Here is a 20,194-nt window from a genome sequence, read left to right as displayed (position 1 = left end):
AAAGTGCATTTTGCTGCTATAGATCTATTATTTATATTCTTTGACAAAACACAACTGTTCTTTGTTTTGTTTTTATAATTCTGTTATCTTGAAAACAAGGCTTGCATATTGCATCTCATTAGGTTTTATTTGCACCTGTACACATTGTACATGTAATAATATCCATAGGCTTCTGAAGAATGGATGACATTACTTTCAACAATATGAGCAGAAATTTAAAATACTCTATTTTTCTGTTGTTTAAAAGCTCAGTTCATCATGTTTGTTGAATGGTCTGGGAACCAAAAACATTGAGTTAACTAGCAAGAGAATTAAGTATGAGATTTAAAACTTGGGAGAATATTTTGTTATTCCCTGTAAAGTGTTAGAAAAAAAATCTAGAACGTAATTGGTTTTATAGCATCTAAAGATTAAAAATTCATTAATATGTAAAAGGAAATCCATTACAGTAAAAATATAGACTACATGTTTGTCGACAATAGAACTACCTGTGAATCTTAACAGTGTCATTTAAAGAAATGTATTTGCAAGCCAGTCCTCTGCAATATGTTATACCAGTTTCTGTGTAACCTTGGAATGTTTTATGACGACCATTAACAAACATTGGGTAAATCTACAATGACCCAGCCCTGTGACACCAGGGAACACAACCAGGGCAGCTGACCCGGACTGGCCAAAGGAATATTCCATACCCTATGACGACATACTCGGTATATAAACTTGAGGAGTTGGACAGGGAAGGCAATCACTGCTCAGGGATGGGCTGGGCATTGGTCAGTGGATGGTGAGCAGTTGCACAGTATCACTTGTTTTTTATTATTATCCTCCCTTTGCTATCCTATTAGACTGTCTTTATCTCAACCCACAAGTTTTTTTCCGATTCTCTCCCCATTTCACCTGGGGTGGGCAGGATAGTGAGCTAGCGGCTGTGTGGTGCTTGGTTGCTGTCTGGGGTTAAACCACAACAATCACTTAATTTTAAGCAAACATTTTACCGTCTGTTCCACTGCCCTAGCAAAAGCAAGCTGTTCAATGAGTCCCCAGTATTTCGCCCATGCGGTTCCTCTGCTGCCCGCAGCAGTGCCAGCACCACGGCCCGGAGAACGGCTGCCAGAACGTCCGAGCCGTGTTTCCCGCTCCCATTCACAACCGCGGGCTCCTCCGGAAAACACGAAGCCGCCCCCGCGCTGTCGCGGAAGGCGGCACCGGGCCGCCCCGCCCGCCCAGCGCGGCCTCCCGCGGCGGCCCGGGCAGCGCCGGCCCCGGCAGCGCCCGCCCCGCGGTGCGGGGTGTTCCGGGGGGCCGGGCGGAGCGGAGCCGGGGGCGGCAGCGGGTCCGGCGCCGCTGGAAGCGGGTTCAGTGTGCGGGACGCCCCCTCGGCTTTGGGAACGGGTATTCTTTGCAATATACGATTTCTTTACCGTGTATGATTTCCTTTATCTGTTCGGGTATTTTTTTTTTTTTTTTTCCTCGATCACAGGGCTGCGAAAAGGACCTGGTGATTGGAAGGACCACAGTTTTCTAATTTGGGATTGTGCAGTAAGTTAGAAAATCTCGCTCTTCAGCAACAGTTAGTTATTAGATGTGGGAAAGCAACTGGCTCGCAGAGACTGGTTTACGGGAAAATCCGGCTGCCGAGGCTGTCCCGGGAGAGCCCCACCTGGGAGGTGACAGCAGCAGGCACGGTTCGGGCAGTGGCGGTGCAGTCACCCAGCCGTGAAGTGAGCAGCGGTACAGACGTGGCCTCGTCTCGGGGAGGCTGGATACCCGGAGTGGGACCTGCGTCCATAGCTCTCGTGTGCTGGGACTCCCAGGTTTCGGGAGAGATGTCTGTGCGAGGGGAGAGGGTATCTTACTGAATGAGAACAAAATAATTTTATGTCAACTTACAGTGCATTTCATTCCTTCTCTGAAGGCTGTTTTGTTAACTTTAGCAGAAAATAACCCATTTAATTATATCACCTAGATTATTTGTAAGTACTGTTTCCCCACCAGTCAAGGTTAAGATCCAGTGGCTGAATACTTTGATATCATGTGGTAATGAAAAGAAATGCCAAAAAGCCAGCTAGGGTGAACTAATGCATGCCTCACAGCTAATTGGCTTTTTAAGTCTGTTTTTTGAATCATAAACCTTCTTGGAAAGGGTCTGGCTTGGTTTTAAATGGCACCACGTGATGTTTGTGCTTGGGGGTGTATGTTAATATGCTCTTGGGAGTATTTTAGTGAGCTCGATAAGAAACGAAACTGATCGTGATGTTTTTCTGCTAAAAAACAGAAGTTCAGTAGTTAACTGAATTAAGACCTCTCTAAATTAGTTGCAGGATATCTACTGACGTGCATCAGGGTAAGGGAGATCTGGTTGTGTAACGTAGTTCTGAAAATGAGAAAGTGACTGAAAAGAAACATGGACATTCTGCCGTTCCTTAAAAAAGAATAATCTGGGGATGTTATTTCCTTACTCTTCTCTGAACTAGAATAGTTTTGTTCTGAACTCCTTCAGAACCATTATTTCCTCGATTTCCTTTCCAAAAGCTTTTGGATGTCCTTAAGTGCCTGGGATCAGAACTCGTGAAGAGGGGAGAGCACTGTTCCTGGGCTCTGGATGCCTCTGAGGGTTGCTTCAGTTTGAATAACGATTCCAGAAAGTGAGCAGGAAGTGCAGTTGTATGTGCTGATGCTGGCTGGCAGCGTTTAGACTATTGCAGCAATTGACTGCTACTTCTGAGAGCACAGAGAAAATAGTCTGGGAACTCCTATGGATGAGGAGGAAGGCTGGCAATATGGGCTCTAGGTAGTACAACATATAGGGACAGGGGATGAAGAGTAAGACTTCTTGATATGGGTTCCTTTTGTGAGCAGTTCAGCAGATGAGGTGTGGGGGCCTGCTCTCAGCTTGCTAACCCGCAGGTGAAGGAGCCTTTAGTGTGGGGGGCGCGCGGTGGTTCTTCTGCCTTTCGTTCCCTCTGGGTTGCAGTGGCCGAGGCTGGAAGCCCTGCGGCGGGGTGCACGTCGTGTTTCTAGGAGAGGCGGCTGGCAGCCCTGCCTTTCCCACCGCCCGTGTCAGGCGGGGAGGGGCAGCTCCGACCATCCGGAAACTGTATTTCATTAAATATCGCACAGCCGCACCTTGTTCCCCTGGTGCTTCCCTCCCCACAGCAAAACCGCTTCTGCTTTCCCGTGTGTAAAACTGTCCCCTCCTCCGGAGAAGAGAGGGTATTTCTTCCGTATCTGTACTCCCTGTGGGAGAGTGGACCCACAACTATGAGTTACTATGGGAATCTGTCAGGAAAGGGATTAGGGGTTGTCATATGTAGGGACAGGTGTTGAACTGGATGATCCTTGTGTGTCCCTTCCAACTCAGGACATTCTATGATTCTAAGTCGGGTTTTCCTGGCACAGGCTCCATTGCAGAGCCCTAACCCAAAATAGCCCATGAGGGTCAGGTGCTGGGAGCCAGAGCCTGGTCCCCACTCTCCTCTCACCCTTCTTGTGCTTCAGCTTGGAATTTTGGGGAATATTTGATCAGCAAATACCTCAGGCAGTATAATAAAATGTGGAGGACCCTTATTATCCTAGCATAATTCAGGTTGGAAATGATAACCTTGGGAGATATCTGGTCCATTCCTCTTCTTAAAGCCAGGCTAAATTCAGATTTAGATCAGGTTGCTTGTAAATGGGCCTTGTAAAGCTGTTTGTAAGATGTACACAGATATACAGCTGCTGCTTCTGGAACGCCATGGCCAGCTTATTCACTCCCATACAACTTACTCTCGATTTATGCTGTGAATTCAGGTTGCAGCGTGTGGCCAGTGTAGCACAAGGCATTCATGCAGCTGCTGTTTTTGTTGAACCGAAATTAATTCAGTAATGGACTTCTTGCTGAAGCACTTTCTTTTTTTTTTTTTTTCTTTAATTCTGTGGAATTTTAACTCCACTACAAAGAAATAGCATTCTCCCTTTTTTGTATTATTGGGAGCTAAATGCAAATACCTTTACTTTTCCCTGCTATGTAAGTAACGTTTCAATGATTGTTCCCTATATTTATTTTAAAACTGTTACTAGAACTAATAACACCTAGCAGCATGTAAAGCCTCATTTTATTAAACTGAAATGAAAATGTAGGCTTCAAATCATTGCTTTGTGTAACCCAAGCAGCTGGAACCAAGACATTTCTAAGTAACTAGTCTGCCCATTGCTGCTGGTTTTGACTGAGGTATCACCAGGTGGGAATTTCCCCATGTGTAACAGCATGGCTGAACAATAGATTGTGCAATATAAAGGCTGATGAAAGTGAGTTTTTGTTCCTTGTTCCTTTGGTATTTCAGAATTTTCAGTTATTTCACAATCTTTATAAATTATTCACGTGAAAAGCAGCATATGACTGAGAACGTGGCAATCTTGGTGACTGAATTGGAGGTAGTAGGAGTCTAGATAAAAAGCAATAGAAGAAAAAAACCAATATTAATAAAAGAAATAATATTGACTATTTAGCATCATGTCTTATGAAATAGGAGTTGAGCTTTGTAAAATCTTTGTTGCTTTTCTAGCTATAAAGCGTATCAATATTTTCTAAATCCTAGTTGGCACAGAGGTGAATATGTGTGGTTGTAGGGAAAAAAAAGATTCTGGGCTACTATAAAGCCTTTCTTTTAAATAAATAACATGATTCTGTCTCTGCACTCTCTTTACCAAAGGGTTCAGTTGTAATTCACAGTAGTTCACTGAAGTTCAGGAAGCTGGAACATCTCACAGTATAAACTGAGAAACTGATCTTTTGCTAGTTGAAGTAACATTTTTAAAATGAATCTTTAATTTGTGCTACTTCCTACAAGCCGGTAGTTTTGTCAACATATTAACATGGTCATATATTAACCTTGTCACTCTAGATTATCAACTGGCAGAACAAGATTTAAGTTATGTACTTTGAATGTTTTCTTTCAGATTTTTAAATTAGATGTGTAATTTTAAATTATTTCCTACTATTTTTTAACCTGTGTTCATATGGGGACAAGCATCCATTTAAAACATGTAAAACGTGAACGTGGTTTTGTTAGTAAAGTAGAAGAAAAAACATATTAAAGAATACCTTAAGACTTACTTATTAAACAAAGAGGATGTTGTGTATGAGTTGGGAAGTGAGCTAGATGACATGTCATCCCAGAACCATTGAACATCCTTCTGTGACATCAGCTTTTACTCTGCGAGTGAAAAGCAGAAAGAACTGGTTTCAGTTTCATTTCCAGTTTTGACCATCTTCATCGAACTGAACTTGTTGGAAGAACCATAACAGACGAAATATATTACTACTTTAACTTGAACTGTATTCTTTTTAAAGAATAACTAGGTTTATTGTTTATTTTAAAGCTTTTGAGCCTAGAAAAAGGAGCTCCTATACAATTCTTTATTATACTTCTGCTTAGGGATCTGCTGGCTATTTTGGACCTCTGTCTTTAATGAAGTTGCTGCCATTGTCTTTCTTCTCTTATTACCCCAGAGACTGAAAGGTTCAGCTCTCAGGGTTAATGCTGGCATCAGTAAATGTTCTTTCTGCTTTTAACTCCTTTTGGCAACCCTGGAAGAGCAGAAGGAAAAGCAGCTGGCCTTTTCACTCGTGGTACTCTGCTGTGGAAGCCCACTTACCTGTGCAATCCTACCCTTTATTAACGTATGGAGACAAAAATTGGATATGTGATATTTAATAGTACCACTTCAGAAGTGGAATGGCATAAAGAACTGAATAGGTGGTAGCATGGCATCACAGCTGCTCCAGGATTTACCCAAGCCGGTTTTCTAGTCAACATCAATACATTAAACCAGTTGCTTTGAAATTACTGCAGGAATTACTCCACGTGAATTGGGTGATGTTTCTGAAAGGCTGCACAGTGTAGTCCTGCACTGCCATGGAATACCGGCATATCCCGATGCTTTCCTCTGAATTGAGGATGATTTCAAAATCCTCAAAGCATAAATGCAGGCATAGATAATTCAGATTGATGTGGTGGAGATACAGCCTAGAAGGAAGCTGCAATATTTAGAGGTAGTTTAGCTTGTATTTGTAATTCAGCTTTTCCATACAGTTTAGGTAGGCAAGTATCTTTTATCAATAATAGAGAACTCTGAATAACTCTTGTGTGAAATTATATATTAAAAAAAAACATGACAAAAATGTTGTTTTGCAGAACAATTATAAGCAGATCCACGGCAATGCAAGGTGAGTAAAATATAAACAAAATGTCATCTTTTGTTAATATCAATGATAACATGGGTTCTTCAGAGGTGTTCAAGCAATAGTAGCCTAGTTATAAGTTTACCTTCTAATATTATGAAATATATATAAATGTTTTAAATTGAAATTATTTATTTTTTTAAATTATTTACAAAACATACAGCTTACATTTTCAGATCTTGATTTTAGAAGTTGAATAAAATAAATAAACTTGAATTTGAAGTTATTTCTGCTTACAAACTGAACTTGGTAAATGTTTTTAAACCTATAACCCTTTGAGCCTGCTGGTGAGGCATTAGTATAGTCCTAACTTGAAGAAATTGAGAGATAATGTTTTATATAGTGGAGTCTGTTCTGTACAGGAGGACAGCCTGTCAGTTCCTTGGTAATTCTTTGAATTAAAGCCTCCTTAAAAATATAAATGAACAAAGGCACCTCTAGTTCAGACAGATAGTGAACTGACCTTGCTTGAGCAGGAGTTGGACCAGGTGATCTCAAGAGGTCCATTCCAAGCAAAATGATTCAGTGTTTTTGTGACATCTTCATGACATAATGGGCAATACCTGCCTTTTTGTCTGCACTTTAAGGATCAGAACTGCCTTACATTATATTCATGTTTAATATTTTTAATAAATACAAGCTTGTTGTACAGCTTTTGCTATACAGAAGACAGCTACTTAATTTTCTTTTATGTCTGCTCTGAAAAAGGAAGCAATTCTGGGGATCTTTCATGCTAGTGTAGGAGGAAATGAGCAATACTCAAAGCATATTTTCCATTCTTCCAGCACATCACCCTGCCACAGCACCTGGATTTTCAAATGTTAGCTATGCGCCAGGAAATCAAGTCCCCTATGGCTACCCGCAGCATACACCCGGGAGTTACCAAGGTAGGTTGCCTGGCTACAGATCTACTATATCATTAGGAAATAATTATGGGAAGGATGAGGGCGACCATATCTGATTTACTTTTCTGCTGTTAATTCTGTAGAGTTTCTGTTAATTTCTGTTTTGCTGAAAAGTCATCTTCCTTCATTGGTGCTACATGTTAGTATGTGCTGAGCAGTAACAGTGGTGGTAGAAGTTAAAAATGTTGGATGTTTCTCACTGTGGGGAGTTTGTTAGAGAGGTGTTACTGATGCAAAGCAATTAAAGTGGGGCAGCTTCTTGCTGATGATCAGATTTTTTTAATTAACATGTTCCTTCAGAATTGCACTTTTTTTTTTCTCTAGAAATCCTGAACTGAGCAATTGTTTTCCTCTCGCACTTCTGCTGGTCCATGTGTTCTGTTCCTGTTTCTTACTCTGGTGCTGTATTTTGCATGTGGTTATACCTCACATTTTTACTCATTTACTTTTCTCCTCTATCTCATTTTCTGCTCCACATTCAAAATGCAGCACTCATAAATAGCTTCTCATGTTCTACCTACTAATTGCTTTCTGAAAACCAAATCATAATAAGCGAGAGCTAACAATCAGGCTCAAAGCTTAGGTTATAGATTAAATGCAAAATTTTGGCCTAAGTTACTGTGCTGTTCATAAATTAAAGCTTGTGCATTGTGTGGCAAAGCAGTCTGAGGTCTGTATGTACCGTGAGATTCAGTGAGGAATGGGAATGTGCTACCTGTGCGATGGAGGTCAGCAAAGCATTTTTCCTTGTGAATAATTGTATATGCACACACACGACAGCAGTAGATAGTCGGATTGTGTGCAAAGCCAGTGCTCACACATAAAAGTAGTTTTGTGTTCCAGAAGGGTGGACCCTTCTCTGGGGTGAGTGATTCTTTGAGTTTTAAGCCACAGATGTTTACATCACCTGAGATACTGTGCTGCTTATGGCCAAAGCGTGAGCTTTCACATGGTATAGTCCATGTTTTGTAATGTAGTGTGAAACATTGGTGCTGAACTGATTTGGGCTAAAAATAAGTCTACAAGTCAGCATCTCTTGAACTATTTGCCTTTGTACAGCTTTACGGAAATATTCTTTGTGACTTCTGTGTTGTGCTTGCTTCTGAGTAAAATATAAAATTCCTCTGCATCAGACTGAAGGCTTTGTCTGCCTCCCAGGAAATTATTAAATGAGAAAAAAATATAGTTCTTGTTCTGTAACATCTTTGGCAGCTTCAGCTACAAGGTCATAAAGCATCTCTCTAGCAAAGACCACGTTGCTGCAGGACCTTACTCAGGTGAGGCAACTGTGCACAGCCTGGGGACATGGGATGAGTTGTGAGCACCATGACCGTAATGCTTGTGCCATCTGGTGGGATGTTGAGCATTTAGACCCTGAAGTGCTTCACGAGAGCTTGTGTTTCCTATTGAGTGCTAACTGGAGAACTTACTTTTGCAAAATATGGAACTATTTCCTTCTTTGCTACACACCTCCTCCATGAAGCAGTTGTGGATTTCCTGAGTTTTGAAAGGTAATCCGTTAAACAAATAGGAAAGTGCCATTTTTAGATCACAGTTAACTGGTTTGAAAACTGCAGATGAACAGCTAAAAGGACATTTCCTGTCACATAAGTAGAAGGTATAATTCCAGAAAAAAAAAAAAGTCTTAAAATTCCTCATTTGTTCAACTGACGACTTGTACATGCCAATACTTTTCACGTATTTAAAGGTATTCTGTCTTAGAATCATTTTGGTTGGAAAAGACCTTTAAGATCATTGAGTTCAACTGTTAATCTGACACTGCCAAGTCCACCTCTAAACCAGGTCCCTAAGAACCTCATCTACGCATCTTTTAAACACCTCCAGGGATGGTGACTCCACCACTTCCCTGGGCAGCCTGTTCCAACGCCTGACAACTCTTTCAATGAAGAAATTTTTCCCAGTATCCAATCTAAACCTCCCCTGGCGCAACTTCAGGCCATTTCCTCTCGTCCTATTGCTTGCTAGTTGGGAAAGGAGGCTGACACCTTCCATGCTACAACCTCCTTTCCAGGTAGTTGTAGAGAGTGATAAGGTCTCAATAAGTTCTTAATAAGGTCTTCTCTACTTGGAAATAACCTTCATTTATTTATTTCTAATTTTGGAATTACCTATCTTTATTTGAATAAAATTTCTGCTATATTCAAGAATGATGCATTTATCATTTTTGTCTGGAGGGATTAGAACATCTCAATCCAGTGTAACTTCCCTCATAGAAGTTGTAGTATTCATAACTGAAATATACTGTAGGTGTAAGGATCTAAGGATCTTCGTAGTTCAAAATAGTGAATAAATTAATCTTTCAAAGATCTAGGGGGAAATTCTTTTCCAACATCCATGTTTCATAACTGCATCTCTCCTACCACCCCAGGTGTCGCAGGCGCAGGGAGCTATGGCTTCCAGGTACCAGTCGTGGGAGTCCCACCTGGACTCGCTGTTCCACCCATCCAGAACCAACCCTTCGTGCAGGAGGGGGCAATCTGGATGCCTGTCCCACCTCCTCTTCCCAACTGCCCTCCTGGACTGGAATACCTCACACAGGTACCTGCACCCTTCCTCCTTCCCCGAAGAACAGGTATTCACCTGAGAAGCAGCCTACATCTGTGAAAAAGCAGGAGAAGGCATCCAGCTTTGTTGCAGCTGCATAGGTTGCTGGTTTTGGGCTGCAAGTGAAGCCTTTTGTAGTTTGAGTGTGGAGATGCCTTTTATGGCTGCAGCACTTCATGGAGTGCTCTCCCACCAAGATGCTAAAGGACCAGGGACACAGGGCTATCGTACATCCTTCCCATTTCGGAAGCTACTGTTTGTGACATGTAATGTCATCCGGCAAGGTGTATATAAATAAATATATGTAATGTGGGCAACTGTAGCACATCAGAGGGGCTTAATTTTCTACATGATGATTTCTTCACACCTATTCATAGTGTTAGGAGAGGTGCTAGTCAGACTTCACAATGGATGAGGATGCTAATAGCAAAATAAGAATTGTTTTCATATTACAGAATATGTCCTTGTACTGTAAAAGTACAGTTCATCTCATCACTGGGAGCAAATGTCAAGGTTTAATACTGATGTATTGTTGCCAGTTTCGCAAATCACTTGGGAGGAAAAAAAAAAAAAGGCACCATTGAAGAGAGGCTGATTTTAGCTGAATTTCACACAGAGCTGAGCAGTAGCTGAGCTTCTGCTCCAAAACTTCTCAGACTCTGTAGATGAGCTGCCCCGAGTTCTGAAGGGAGCACAGGCACACGAGTCCTGTGTGCTTGTAACCACACCAGCTTGGGTACAACTTCTGCCATCTGCCCTGGTGCTCTGAAACACTATTCCGCTAAATGACCTGGACAAGACAGGGGGGGCGTGAGCTACTTCCAGAGCTTTACCAGTAGATGACCTGCCTCTGGGCAATGTATTGATCCATAAATCTGCATTCTGAAATGAAACAGTAATGCTTTTTAAAACTAGATTTCTCTTAGTTACAACTTGTTAACTATTTATTCTGTTTAATTTTTCAACCACGAACAGATTGACCAGATATTAATTCATCAGCAAATTGAACTTCTTGAGAGTAAGTGAAAAGTATTTATAACAGAGAAATGTTTAAATCTAATAATCTCAAGGACAGTAAAATTTAGACTTCCTTTGACACTACGTGTTTAAGGTGGATCACCGCTTTTATCTTTCCTGCCCCTGTTCTCTGTCTCAATTCCTGCAGAAGTTGTGCAGGAGAGGAAGGAGAAAATGGGAGGGCAGAGGATTTTAAGCAGGTTCTGTATCTTAAGAGAGATACATAGCAATGTAACTGAATAATCTTAGTAGCTAGTTGTAGCTGAAGTCACGCATTTCCCATGTTATTCATTTCTACTTGCCTCTCTACTTAAAGATCTTCTTTTCTGTCCTCTCTTACTCCATCTAATTCCATAGACTAGCATGCAGCTCCGATCTTGTTTCCAGGCAATCCTGCTGTTTCAGAGAACTGAACTGCTTTCATTCTGCTCCCCTCATTCCGTTCACTTTAAGAATCAATCTTGTTATCAGTGTCTTTCAAACAGAAAAAATAAAACGGACCATCCATGTTGGCTGACACCTAACGCTGCTGCATTTTCTTTACATAATGCTTCAAAGAGTACTTTCATTTGTTAGAAAAATTAATCAAAATTTCTGTCCTGGCTCTTGTTGTTTTCTATTTGTGCTGCTGTGAATCTTGACTGTGAGGTTTTATTTGTGGCCTTTTCATTCTGAACATATTTGTGCCCTCTAGAGCCCTTTTCTTGCTTTATCCCAAAATTCACAAGTTTCCTTAATTCTTATCCCTTCAGCTTTTCCCTGGGAATCTTCCATGCTGTGTTATTGCTAATTGTGGTGCTTCCTCTGGCAGTGGGTGTCTGTGTCTGGTGGGATGGGACTGACGGACATCTCTGCGTCCTTTCCGCATTGCCACGTTCGTAGTGGCTTCTCTCTGACCTTCTCCATCAGGCTGCTCTTCTCTTTCCCCACCGCCTCCCTTCACCAGTAGCTGCCTCTGTCTTCCCAAATGGTAGCTTTAGGATTAGCATGGTGACTTTTCTGACCAGATGCGTCTCAGAAATTTAACAGTTCTTTTGCTATTTTTCAGTTTTGACTGGCTTTGAAACAAACAACAAATACGAAATCAAGAATACTCTGGGGCAAAGGGTGTACTTTGCAGCAGAGGAAACTGACTGCTGTACCAGGAATTGCTGTGGGCCATCACGACCCTTCACCCTCCGCATCATAGACAACCTGGGCCACGAGGTGATAACGCTGCAGAGACCCCTCCGATGTTCTTCGTGCTGTTTTCCCTGCTGCTTACAGGAGGTAAGTGGCTCCCTCTCACCATCTTCCCTCAGATGAGACATGGTCCACATGTGCGGTTTTGAGATGGGGTTGCCTTGAATCAGGAGGTGAGGTGAAACAAGTCAGGTTTGGTCTGTAAGTTGTGGGGAGAGAGATCTGTGGGATTTGTGCATGGGGTCTCCTTGGTCTGGGAAGAAGCCAGTGTGCTGCAACACTGAGGATGATTGCTCTGACCACTTGTGATTACAGTAGGGAAAAACTTGATTCAACAGCATGTCAGGGAACTCATGGCTAGTGCCAAAATCTGCACTAGAGGTGGTGTCAGAGTTGAGCAACAATTTTCATAAAATAACAGCTAGAGGTTTCACTATACTGCTTTGAAAACTGTAGTGAAATTCAACATATGAAATGATGAGATTTTTTTACTATTAAAATAATTATGGGGAGATGCAACTTGTGAAGCCTCAAATCTGAGCCTACGCAGAGCTCTTTCTGAGGTGTTTGTAGTAGCTGCGTCCTGTGACATCTTCACTGAACGCTTCCAGGATGCTCACAGCCTTTCTTTCACTAGACTTTGATCCTTCTACTGTAGATATATAGATCGTGTACATATAGCCCTAGGAGCATCTTATTGTTTTCAGTGAAGGCAAAAGTTGCATATGAGGTCAGCAATTTGTCTGCAGACAACATTCACAGAAAACTCATGCAGCTTCATGTGTTGGAAAGCCAGATCACGTGGAAAACTTGTTGTGTTTTGTTTGTGTGTTAATGTGGGTTTTGTCTAACAAGCACATCAAAGCATGAACACTCACATGGAGGTTTTCTTTATCCTATGAAGCTGGAAGTTCAGGCGCCTCCAGGAACACCGGTTGGTTATGTCGTCCAGAACTGGCATCCCTGCCTGCCAAAGTTTACCATTCAAAATGAGAAAAAAATGGATATACTGAAAATCATTGGCCCATGTGTTGTCTGCAGCTGTTGTGAGGACATTAATTTTGAGGTATGCAATGCTAAAAATTGTTTGTATCTTCTTTCAGATAGTAGTTTGATAGTAGTCTGTTGCTCGACTTATTACCTGTCAACTGAACTGTAGTATATATTAAGTAGTTAGTACATAATCGTGTAATGCTACTATAATCAATTCATTTCTGTAGATATCTAGATTACTCTAGATAAGCCTGTCAAACTTCTAGAAATGACATCTTAAAGCCATTCATCAGTGCTCAGTGAGACTGATTCCCTCTGGTTGCGCACAAATCTCTTAATTGAAATATTTAGCTGCAAAAGCTTTTAGAATCTATTGTGTTAGACTGTAACAAAAAAAGTACTATTCTGAGATACATCAGGTTTTTATTAAGATGACTTCCTATAAGCACTCATTTAATCATTTAATAATCATTCAATGACCAAGTAAATAAAGATAATTTAGACCTAAAATATAGATTTGAATGACTGAAGAGTTACAACTTACACTTAAAAATAATAGCGATTAATGCATTATTATTTTCATACACATGAAACATTCGATACAATAGTCTACCATTTAATATTTAAAATGATGTTGCAAATAGTTGCTAACCCAAATTTAGTATCATTTTATTTTGGGGACCATTTTTTCACATGACCCCGAAGACAGGATCTGACTTCAAGAAACAATGTTGACAAAGGGCTACTCTCTGCTTTGGAACAGAAGAATGTAATTTGTGTAATTTTCACTTGAGCAGTTCCTGATACATGGCAGGAGAAACTAATTCACTCTCATGGCTAAAATACGCCACTTCCAGCAGAGTGTGTGTGTGTGCATGTGGTTGCTGTCTTCCAACACCATTAAAGCATTGAACTCTGCAGTCAGTTTTAGAGTTAAGTTCATGTCTGTGCTACTTAAGACTGGCTTTGTGATAGTCAGGATTGCCTTTTGGTACAGACAGTTGGATTCAATGACTGCATTAATTCAAATAACACAATCCGAAGCTTTCTAGTGGATCTAAGGGTTTGGGAATATTATGAATGATAGGTTTGGTGTCGTTTTTAAAAATTTTATATTAAACTAGGTGAAGTCTGTGGATGAGACTGCTGCTGTTGGGAGGATTTCTAAGCAGTGGACTGGCTTTGTGAGAGAAGCCTTTACAGATGCAGATAACTTTGGGATCACATTCCCGATGGACCTTGATGTAAAAATGAAAGCTGTCATGATTGGTGCTTGCTTCCTTATTGTAAGTCTGTTATTCACTAATACTTGAATATGAACTGACTTTTTTCATCTCCATGTTCGAACTATGCTGGTGAAGGATTTGACTCTGAGCTCCTTGAAGCAGGTGACAACTTGTTGTGAACTTTCTATGTGTAAAATTAACCATGGAAGGCAACAAAGAATTATTTCAGATAATAAGCTTATTCTAGACTACATGAAGTACTTACTGTATTTAAGGACAGCTTCATATGTGATAGGGCTGAGAAACCCTGTAAAGGGAAGACTCCTTACATGCACCTTAGCAGAGGCAAGCATGTTCATGCGGATGGTGAGACCAGAAAAGCGCAGATCAGCAGTAGGCAAGAGATCCATCCGAGGCCAGAGCAGCCTGCTGAGCTGGTGACCTGGACAGATGAATGCTGCAGCCAGGTCCTATTGACTCTCCTTGGAACTATGTGAAGCCCTGAGCTGAGCAGGATTAAATGCTCTTAGAGGAATCATTGCCAATGGAAGGGACTTCTGGGGATGCAAAGCACATCAAATGCCATACAGGGCTTTTCAGCTGCACTCTGTGCCATGTCAAATCCTGCAGCGCGGCTCACTTCGCTCTTTGAAAACAGCGTGCGACACACTCATGTTTCCACTTATCTGTGCAATTCGGCATCAGGGACCATTTCAAAAACTGCACTGCTTCTGTGCTGGCAGGGCCGTGGAGCGGGAGGAAAGGGGCATGTGAAGCACCTTGAGTTTGAGAGGTTCTCACCAGCCTCTGACAGCCCAGGTTTTCCTTAGAAGATAGTTTGAAAACCTTGCAAAGCAACCAAGAGATCCCTGAACTAAGAGCTGCATTTAAGAAGTATTTGTTTTGTTTGCTTTTTGTTTCCTTCTTAGGACTTCATGTTTTTTGAGCATGCTGGTGATAAGAAACAGCGAGCAGGAGTTTGGCAGTGAAATCTAGAACTTTTATATAGAAGGAAGAAGAACATATATCTCCCAGTTTTCCAGTGAATTGCAGAGCTCCAGTAAGAATGTGAGAAATGTACATCTTGTGCATGTAGTTATATTTCTATAAACTAAAAGCTTTATGGTCTTTTTTTTTTTTTTTAAACTGATGAAATAATTTGTTATATTCAAATAAGAACCCTTTGTACAGATCAATATTGTGATTTATAGAAATATATATCAACCATTTTTTGCAAGAAATTTAGAATTCTAAAATAACTAATTACAGTTACTTTAATTCCTAAAAAAGGAGGGCTGTTTCTATATTCAATATTGATATAAACAGTGAGCCTAATAAAGAGATCCAGATCTTTTCCTGTGTATCCTTCTTTGGTAGTTTTGCCTTGGTATTCACATCCTGTTGTTTCCAACTTTTTATCAAATGTATATGTTCAAAACAAAGTAATCTAAGTGAACAGAATATCAGAAATCACCGTAAAATTGCATTAATCTAGTGATAAACCTGCTGTCAAATATGACTCATTTAGTGTAACTTGGTTTCATCATTTGGGTTGTTTTGAGACTTAAAGGCTTTGATTTTCACCAGCAAATGTTTAGAGGAAATATAAATGCCTGTGGTTGCTTCTGTTTAATAATCCCTTAGTTTGTGCACTACTGTGTTTTTCCTGAGGCCCGGAAAAACTAGTTACTTACTTTTCAGTTTCTTCAGTCCTCTTTCCTTTTCATTTAGTCCATGGTTTTCACAGGTTATAAGTCAGTCTGTAGGTGTGAGGGGGTAGGAATAATAAACAGAACAATTCCACTTTAAAAGCAGGTGCATGAAGTGACAGGTCTATTTCTTAGCATTTATAGCTTTATTTAAATGTGCGAACAATGGATAAAGTTTTGGTTTGTTACTCCGGCTTCACACAAGCATGTGTATATAGCGGTCCTTGGGATCCAGCTATGGGGAGACGTCCTTGCCAATATTTTCAGTCGTATTCTGGTTCTGCTAAAGATTCCTTTTGTTCAGTATTTTTAATTTATTGATTGCTCCCGGCCATTCAAAAAGCAGAGGAAAAGAGAAGTGCCATTGCTGATATGTACCTGGACTCTCTTGGTGTTATAAGAATTGTACAACCTTGTGGCAACAATCTATACTGTTCTGAAAGTCTTTAAAATGGTATGTCATTTAGAGAACTAAATTATTGATATTTTGAAAATATTTTAAGCCTTGTTGCCCAGCTATTAATGAGATACTGGAAGATCAGTCTTTCAAACAGTATCTTATCACCTTTGTAATCTCTTTCTCCTAATCATATTTAATTGAGAAAAACTTATTCCTTAAATTTTTCAAGAACTTCTGTAGACAGGTGTATTCATTTTCTCATTTCTGAGACTTATTCTGCTAAATACAGAACAAATCATTCTTGGAGCTGTCTGTCTTAATTTTGAAAGAACCCATAACAGTATCCGTATTTAATAAATCACCAGACTCTAGAACTCTCCACTCTTAATCCATCAGACTATATGCAATACAATGATTTATCCCCCTATCCATAATTCCAGGCTTTGGAAAACATTGGAAGACTCGTAGCATGCTGCCTGTTATTCAATACCATTTCAGTTAGATGGAGCTGTTACGTAAAACCTTTACAGAGTGAGATTTGCAATAGATTTCTTTAGTTCTGTGAATGAACTTTCCATCTGCATCATCCCTGTAAGTTTTACGTTTCCAGCTGTACAGGAGATGCAGTAACTTAATGAAACCCTAAGGTCTATATGGCGCTGAAAAGCATAATTTATATGACGTTTCTGAGTAAAAAAAGCATAGTTAATTCCAGTTTCAAGAAAGCAAAATTATAAGTGTTAAAAAAAAAAGTAAAAAGAAAACAAAAAATAAAACACACACACCAAACAAACAAAAAAACCCCAAACAAAACTGATTTACTCATTCTTTGGTCTTAGGCAAGATTGAGGTTTTGCTAACTGGGGAGAATGATTTTGCTAATCAGAGGAGAGGAGGAGCTTTGTTTTAAAGTACATTGTATTACAGTTGGTCTCCTAAAGACGTTTTAACTTGTATTAGCAAAGTTCATAAAAAGGCCTCCTTGGACATCCCTGACATCCCCCATGTACCTCATCGTGGTTTTATTAATGAGAATAACTTCGACCAAAAGCTGACAGCAGGAGCAGGGACTGCACAATAAAAGATGAGTCAGGGAAGCAGAAAGCAACTGGTTTTACTGAACTGAATTTAGCTCATTTACTGTAAATGCAGGGGTAACTTGTTGGAAATGCTAGGGGTAATAGAAAAAATAAAATCTTTGTTTATGGAAATGTATTGTAAAATTGTATGGCTTAAGTGTTTTGACTACTAATGGGCATATGAATGCTAATAATATGTGGCTGGAATAGCTATGAAATTGGTAAATGGCAAAGGTAAAAGGATGATGCAGGGAGGAAGCTGTGGAATCAGAAGAACTTGCGGATAAGGGAACCCACTCAAGGCCAGGGCAAGGAAATGAATACAGATTGCATGAAGGGGAAACCACCGCTATACCACAAGATGAACAAGCCATTTCAAGGAAAAAGCAATCATGGTAAGATTTGATCTTAAAATTAGCGAGACAGGAGGTAAAAAGATATTAAACCCTACAGAAAATAAGAAGAGGTCGGAGGGGGAGGATAACAAAGAAAAAGCTGCAGCTCTCCCAGGTCGGAGGGAGTAGCCCAGCTAGTGGAGAAGTCTCTTGTGTTGGTCTGGAGCTCTATATATGCTTTCATTATATATATACATATGCATCCTAATGCTTAGGTACTGGATCAGATTGCTCTAGGACTCCAGTAGCTCCCTGTCACCCCTTACAGGGAGACTTCCATCCATTGTCGATTTTGTTCTGAACAGACTTGATCCTCTGTTCTACAGACATATTACTTGGTTTTGGCTTATTTCCATTTTTTCCCCTGATAAAACGATGTTATTAAAGGCAGCAGTGAGGAGAAAATATGAAAAAATCTGAAAAAAATATGAAAGCATTGCAACAAAAAACAAAGAGAGGGAAGAGATGAAAACAGGGATTGATGATGATTGATTGTATCTGCTGTTGTTCAACGAGCGGCAATAGGTGGCAGTGTTAGCACAGGAATTACGTTTTCACGGTTTAAAACCTCGCTCTGAGATTCACGGGCAGCTTTGCTAGTTGTCATTCTGATGTTCTCAGTGGAAGAATTTCAGATTACACTCTCTCCAAAGTATGTATTCTCTACATGAGTGTGAAAAGCTAGATGTGTCTTTCCCACCAAAGCTGCAAAATCTTAAGCTTCAAATGCAATTATGTGCCACTAGGAAAATTAAAAAACGTGTGTGAAAGTATGTTAAGCCATGCTTGATTACAAAAAAAAAAATATCACATAAATACTGTGTAATGTCCTTAAATCACATTAGGCTTGCTAAATGGTAAAATTTCGAATTGGACTATGATTTCTGACGTAATTTACTGCATAATAAAAAAAGTTAATATATCACAGCAGGTGCATCAAAGCAAACAGCCTGATTTCATTGCTGGTTTCATGTCTCTGATTGACGTCTGAGGTGCATTTAGCCCCCTAGACGTGAGATGACTTCAGTTGTGCATGGCCGTGACATGGATCGAACAATGATGAGGACTGCAGGGCGCAGCAGACAGGGCGAGCGACAGGCGAGCTGTGGCCAGGCAGGCCTGGGAATCTGCTCCAGGCTTCTCCCCAGGCCTTGGTTGTGCTTTTCTGTTTCTGTGTGGTTTGGGGTTTTTTTGTTTCTTTGTTGTTGTTGGTTTGGTTTTCATTTTTAAAAATTTAGACTTGCTGCTCATGCCTCAGCTAGTTTAACCTCTAGCTGACCTAGTTATTGAACCAGGGCAGCTCGTAGCAGCTGAGGAAGTCAATATTTCTCCTTTGTTGATTGCCATTTACTGAGGAGCAGATATAAACTAGTGCAAGGCTGGGCAACACGCACAGAGGGGAGCCCACGCTGGGGCTGTGTGCGCCAGGACCTCAGCAGCTCCTGGTGTCCCTGGCTCTGCTGCGCAACCAGCTTCGGTCCGTGATTACTAACATATGCCATGGGGAGGGGGCTAGGGCAATGCAGGGGCCACTGGCCTGGCCTTCTTCTGCCCAGGATACTCCTGTTCCTTGTTGTGTGCGCTACTGAGAGAAAGTGATGTGAAGACGGGCAATGGGAAAGTTCCTGTGCAACCCTGTGTCATGACTGCAAGGAGCACAGACAAAGGCATATTGCAAAGGTAAGTGGTCAAATGCTGCACCACTGCCATAGCACTGCGCGTGAAGCTGGGAGATGGTGCTGGCACGGTGGTGACGGCGCTGGGGTGATGCTGTGAGCTGGCACTGAGCCCCAAAAGTGAGCGATGGGTGGCAAATGCTACGTGGCAACTCCTACACAAACTGGGGAAGCTGGACTTTATGGTGGAGGCTATAATTAAAGCTATTCATAAGAAGAAAAGTATAAACAAAAGGTAACCTGCTAATTTAAATAACCCAGTTGTAGGTTTTCACTCTGAAGACACTAAAGACCTTGTGGCTGCCTTGACTTCGTAGCTTACAGCAACATTCTGCTGGTATTATGCATAACCAGCGCGTCAGTGCAACAGCGTTCTACACTTGAGATCCTGGTTGCATGTTCCTGCTCTGAAGGATAGTCCCTCTTGTGTAAGAGGTACGGTTTCTCCTGAGCGTTGGGATTTTTTTGAACAGCACATCTTCCCAAAGTATCTGTACTTGCACAAGCAGAGCTTTGTGCTAGTCCACTTTTTCTTTAGTTATACCCCACTAGGCAACTGAGCTGTTGTATACATCACCGATGAGCTCACTCCGACAGTCTTGTACGTTGTGTAAGTTGTTCCTTCAGTTCTTTATGATCTTTCCCAATGCCCCCAGCTGATATTTCAGATCAGGCTCTGTCTCCTGGTATTACTGTAGCTCTCTCCTGTCACGCAGTATGATACAGAGCAACATTTGGCCTGGGGAATTTGAGCAAAATGAATCCTAATACTGCGAAGGTTGTGTGTGTTTGCCAGAAGCCTACATGTTAGCAGCTAAATC

The 20,194-nt window shown here is 40.9% G+C and overlaps 1 protein-coding gene across 5 annotated transcripts; it reads left to right on the top strand.

Annotated features, from left to right (window-relative positions):
* Positions 1-1,305: 1,305 nt before the first annotated feature.
* On the top strand, positions 1,306-18,521 carry PLSCR1 (phospholipid scramblase 1). Of its 5 annotated transcripts, XM_065639868.1 has the most exons (10): positions 1,306-1,392; positions 1,481-1,539; positions 6,180-6,211; positions 7,012-7,113; positions 9,521-9,690; positions 10,672-10,714; positions 11,762-11,982; positions 12,800-12,961; positions 14,013-14,174; positions 15,044-18,521. In XM_065639868.1, the coding sequence occupies exons 3-10, from the start codon at positions 6,205-6,207 to the stop codon at positions 15,101-15,103; spliced, it is 927 nt and encodes a 308-aa protein (XP_065495940.1). In that variant the 5' UTR covers positions 1,306-1,392; positions 1,481-1,539; positions 6,180-6,204; the 3' UTR covers positions 15,104-18,521. The 5 variants fall into 5 exon arrangements, with proteins under 5 accessions (XP_065495940.1, XP_065495943.1, XP_065495941.1 ...); XM_065639869.1 differs by lacking the exon at positions 1,481-1,539 and having other exon boundaries at positions 1,344-1,392; XM_065639870.1 differs by lacking the exon at positions 1,481-1,539 and having other exon boundaries at positions 1,377-1,424.
* The last annotated feature ends 1,673 nt before the right edge of the window (positions 18,522-20,194 follow it).

This window comes from Caloenas nicobarica, chromosome 8, assembly GCF_036013445.1.
Source record: "Caloenas nicobarica isolate bCalNic1 chromosome 8, bCalNic1.hap1, whole genome shotgun sequence".
Lineage (NCBI taxonomy): Eukaryota > Metazoa > Chordata > Aves > Columbiformes > Columbidae > Caloenas > Caloenas nicobarica.
This window is presented reverse-complemented; position numbering and strand designations above follow the sequence as displayed.

Excerpts from the sequence above, each read along its gene's own strand:
- PLSCR1 (XM_065639867.1), top strand. The coding sequence starts at position 6,157 with ATGACAAAAATGTTGTTTTGCAGAACAATTATAAGCAGATCCACGGCA. Across the intron at positions 7,114-9,520 it reads TACACCCGGGAGTTACCAAG|GTGTCGCAGGCGCAGGGAGC; the intron begins GTAGGTTGCCTG and ends CTACCACCCCAG. Across the intron at positions 11,983-12,799 it reads TTCCCTGCTGCTTACAGGAG|CTGGAAGTTCAGGCGCCTCC; the intron begins GTAAGTGGCTCC and ends TATCCTATGAAG.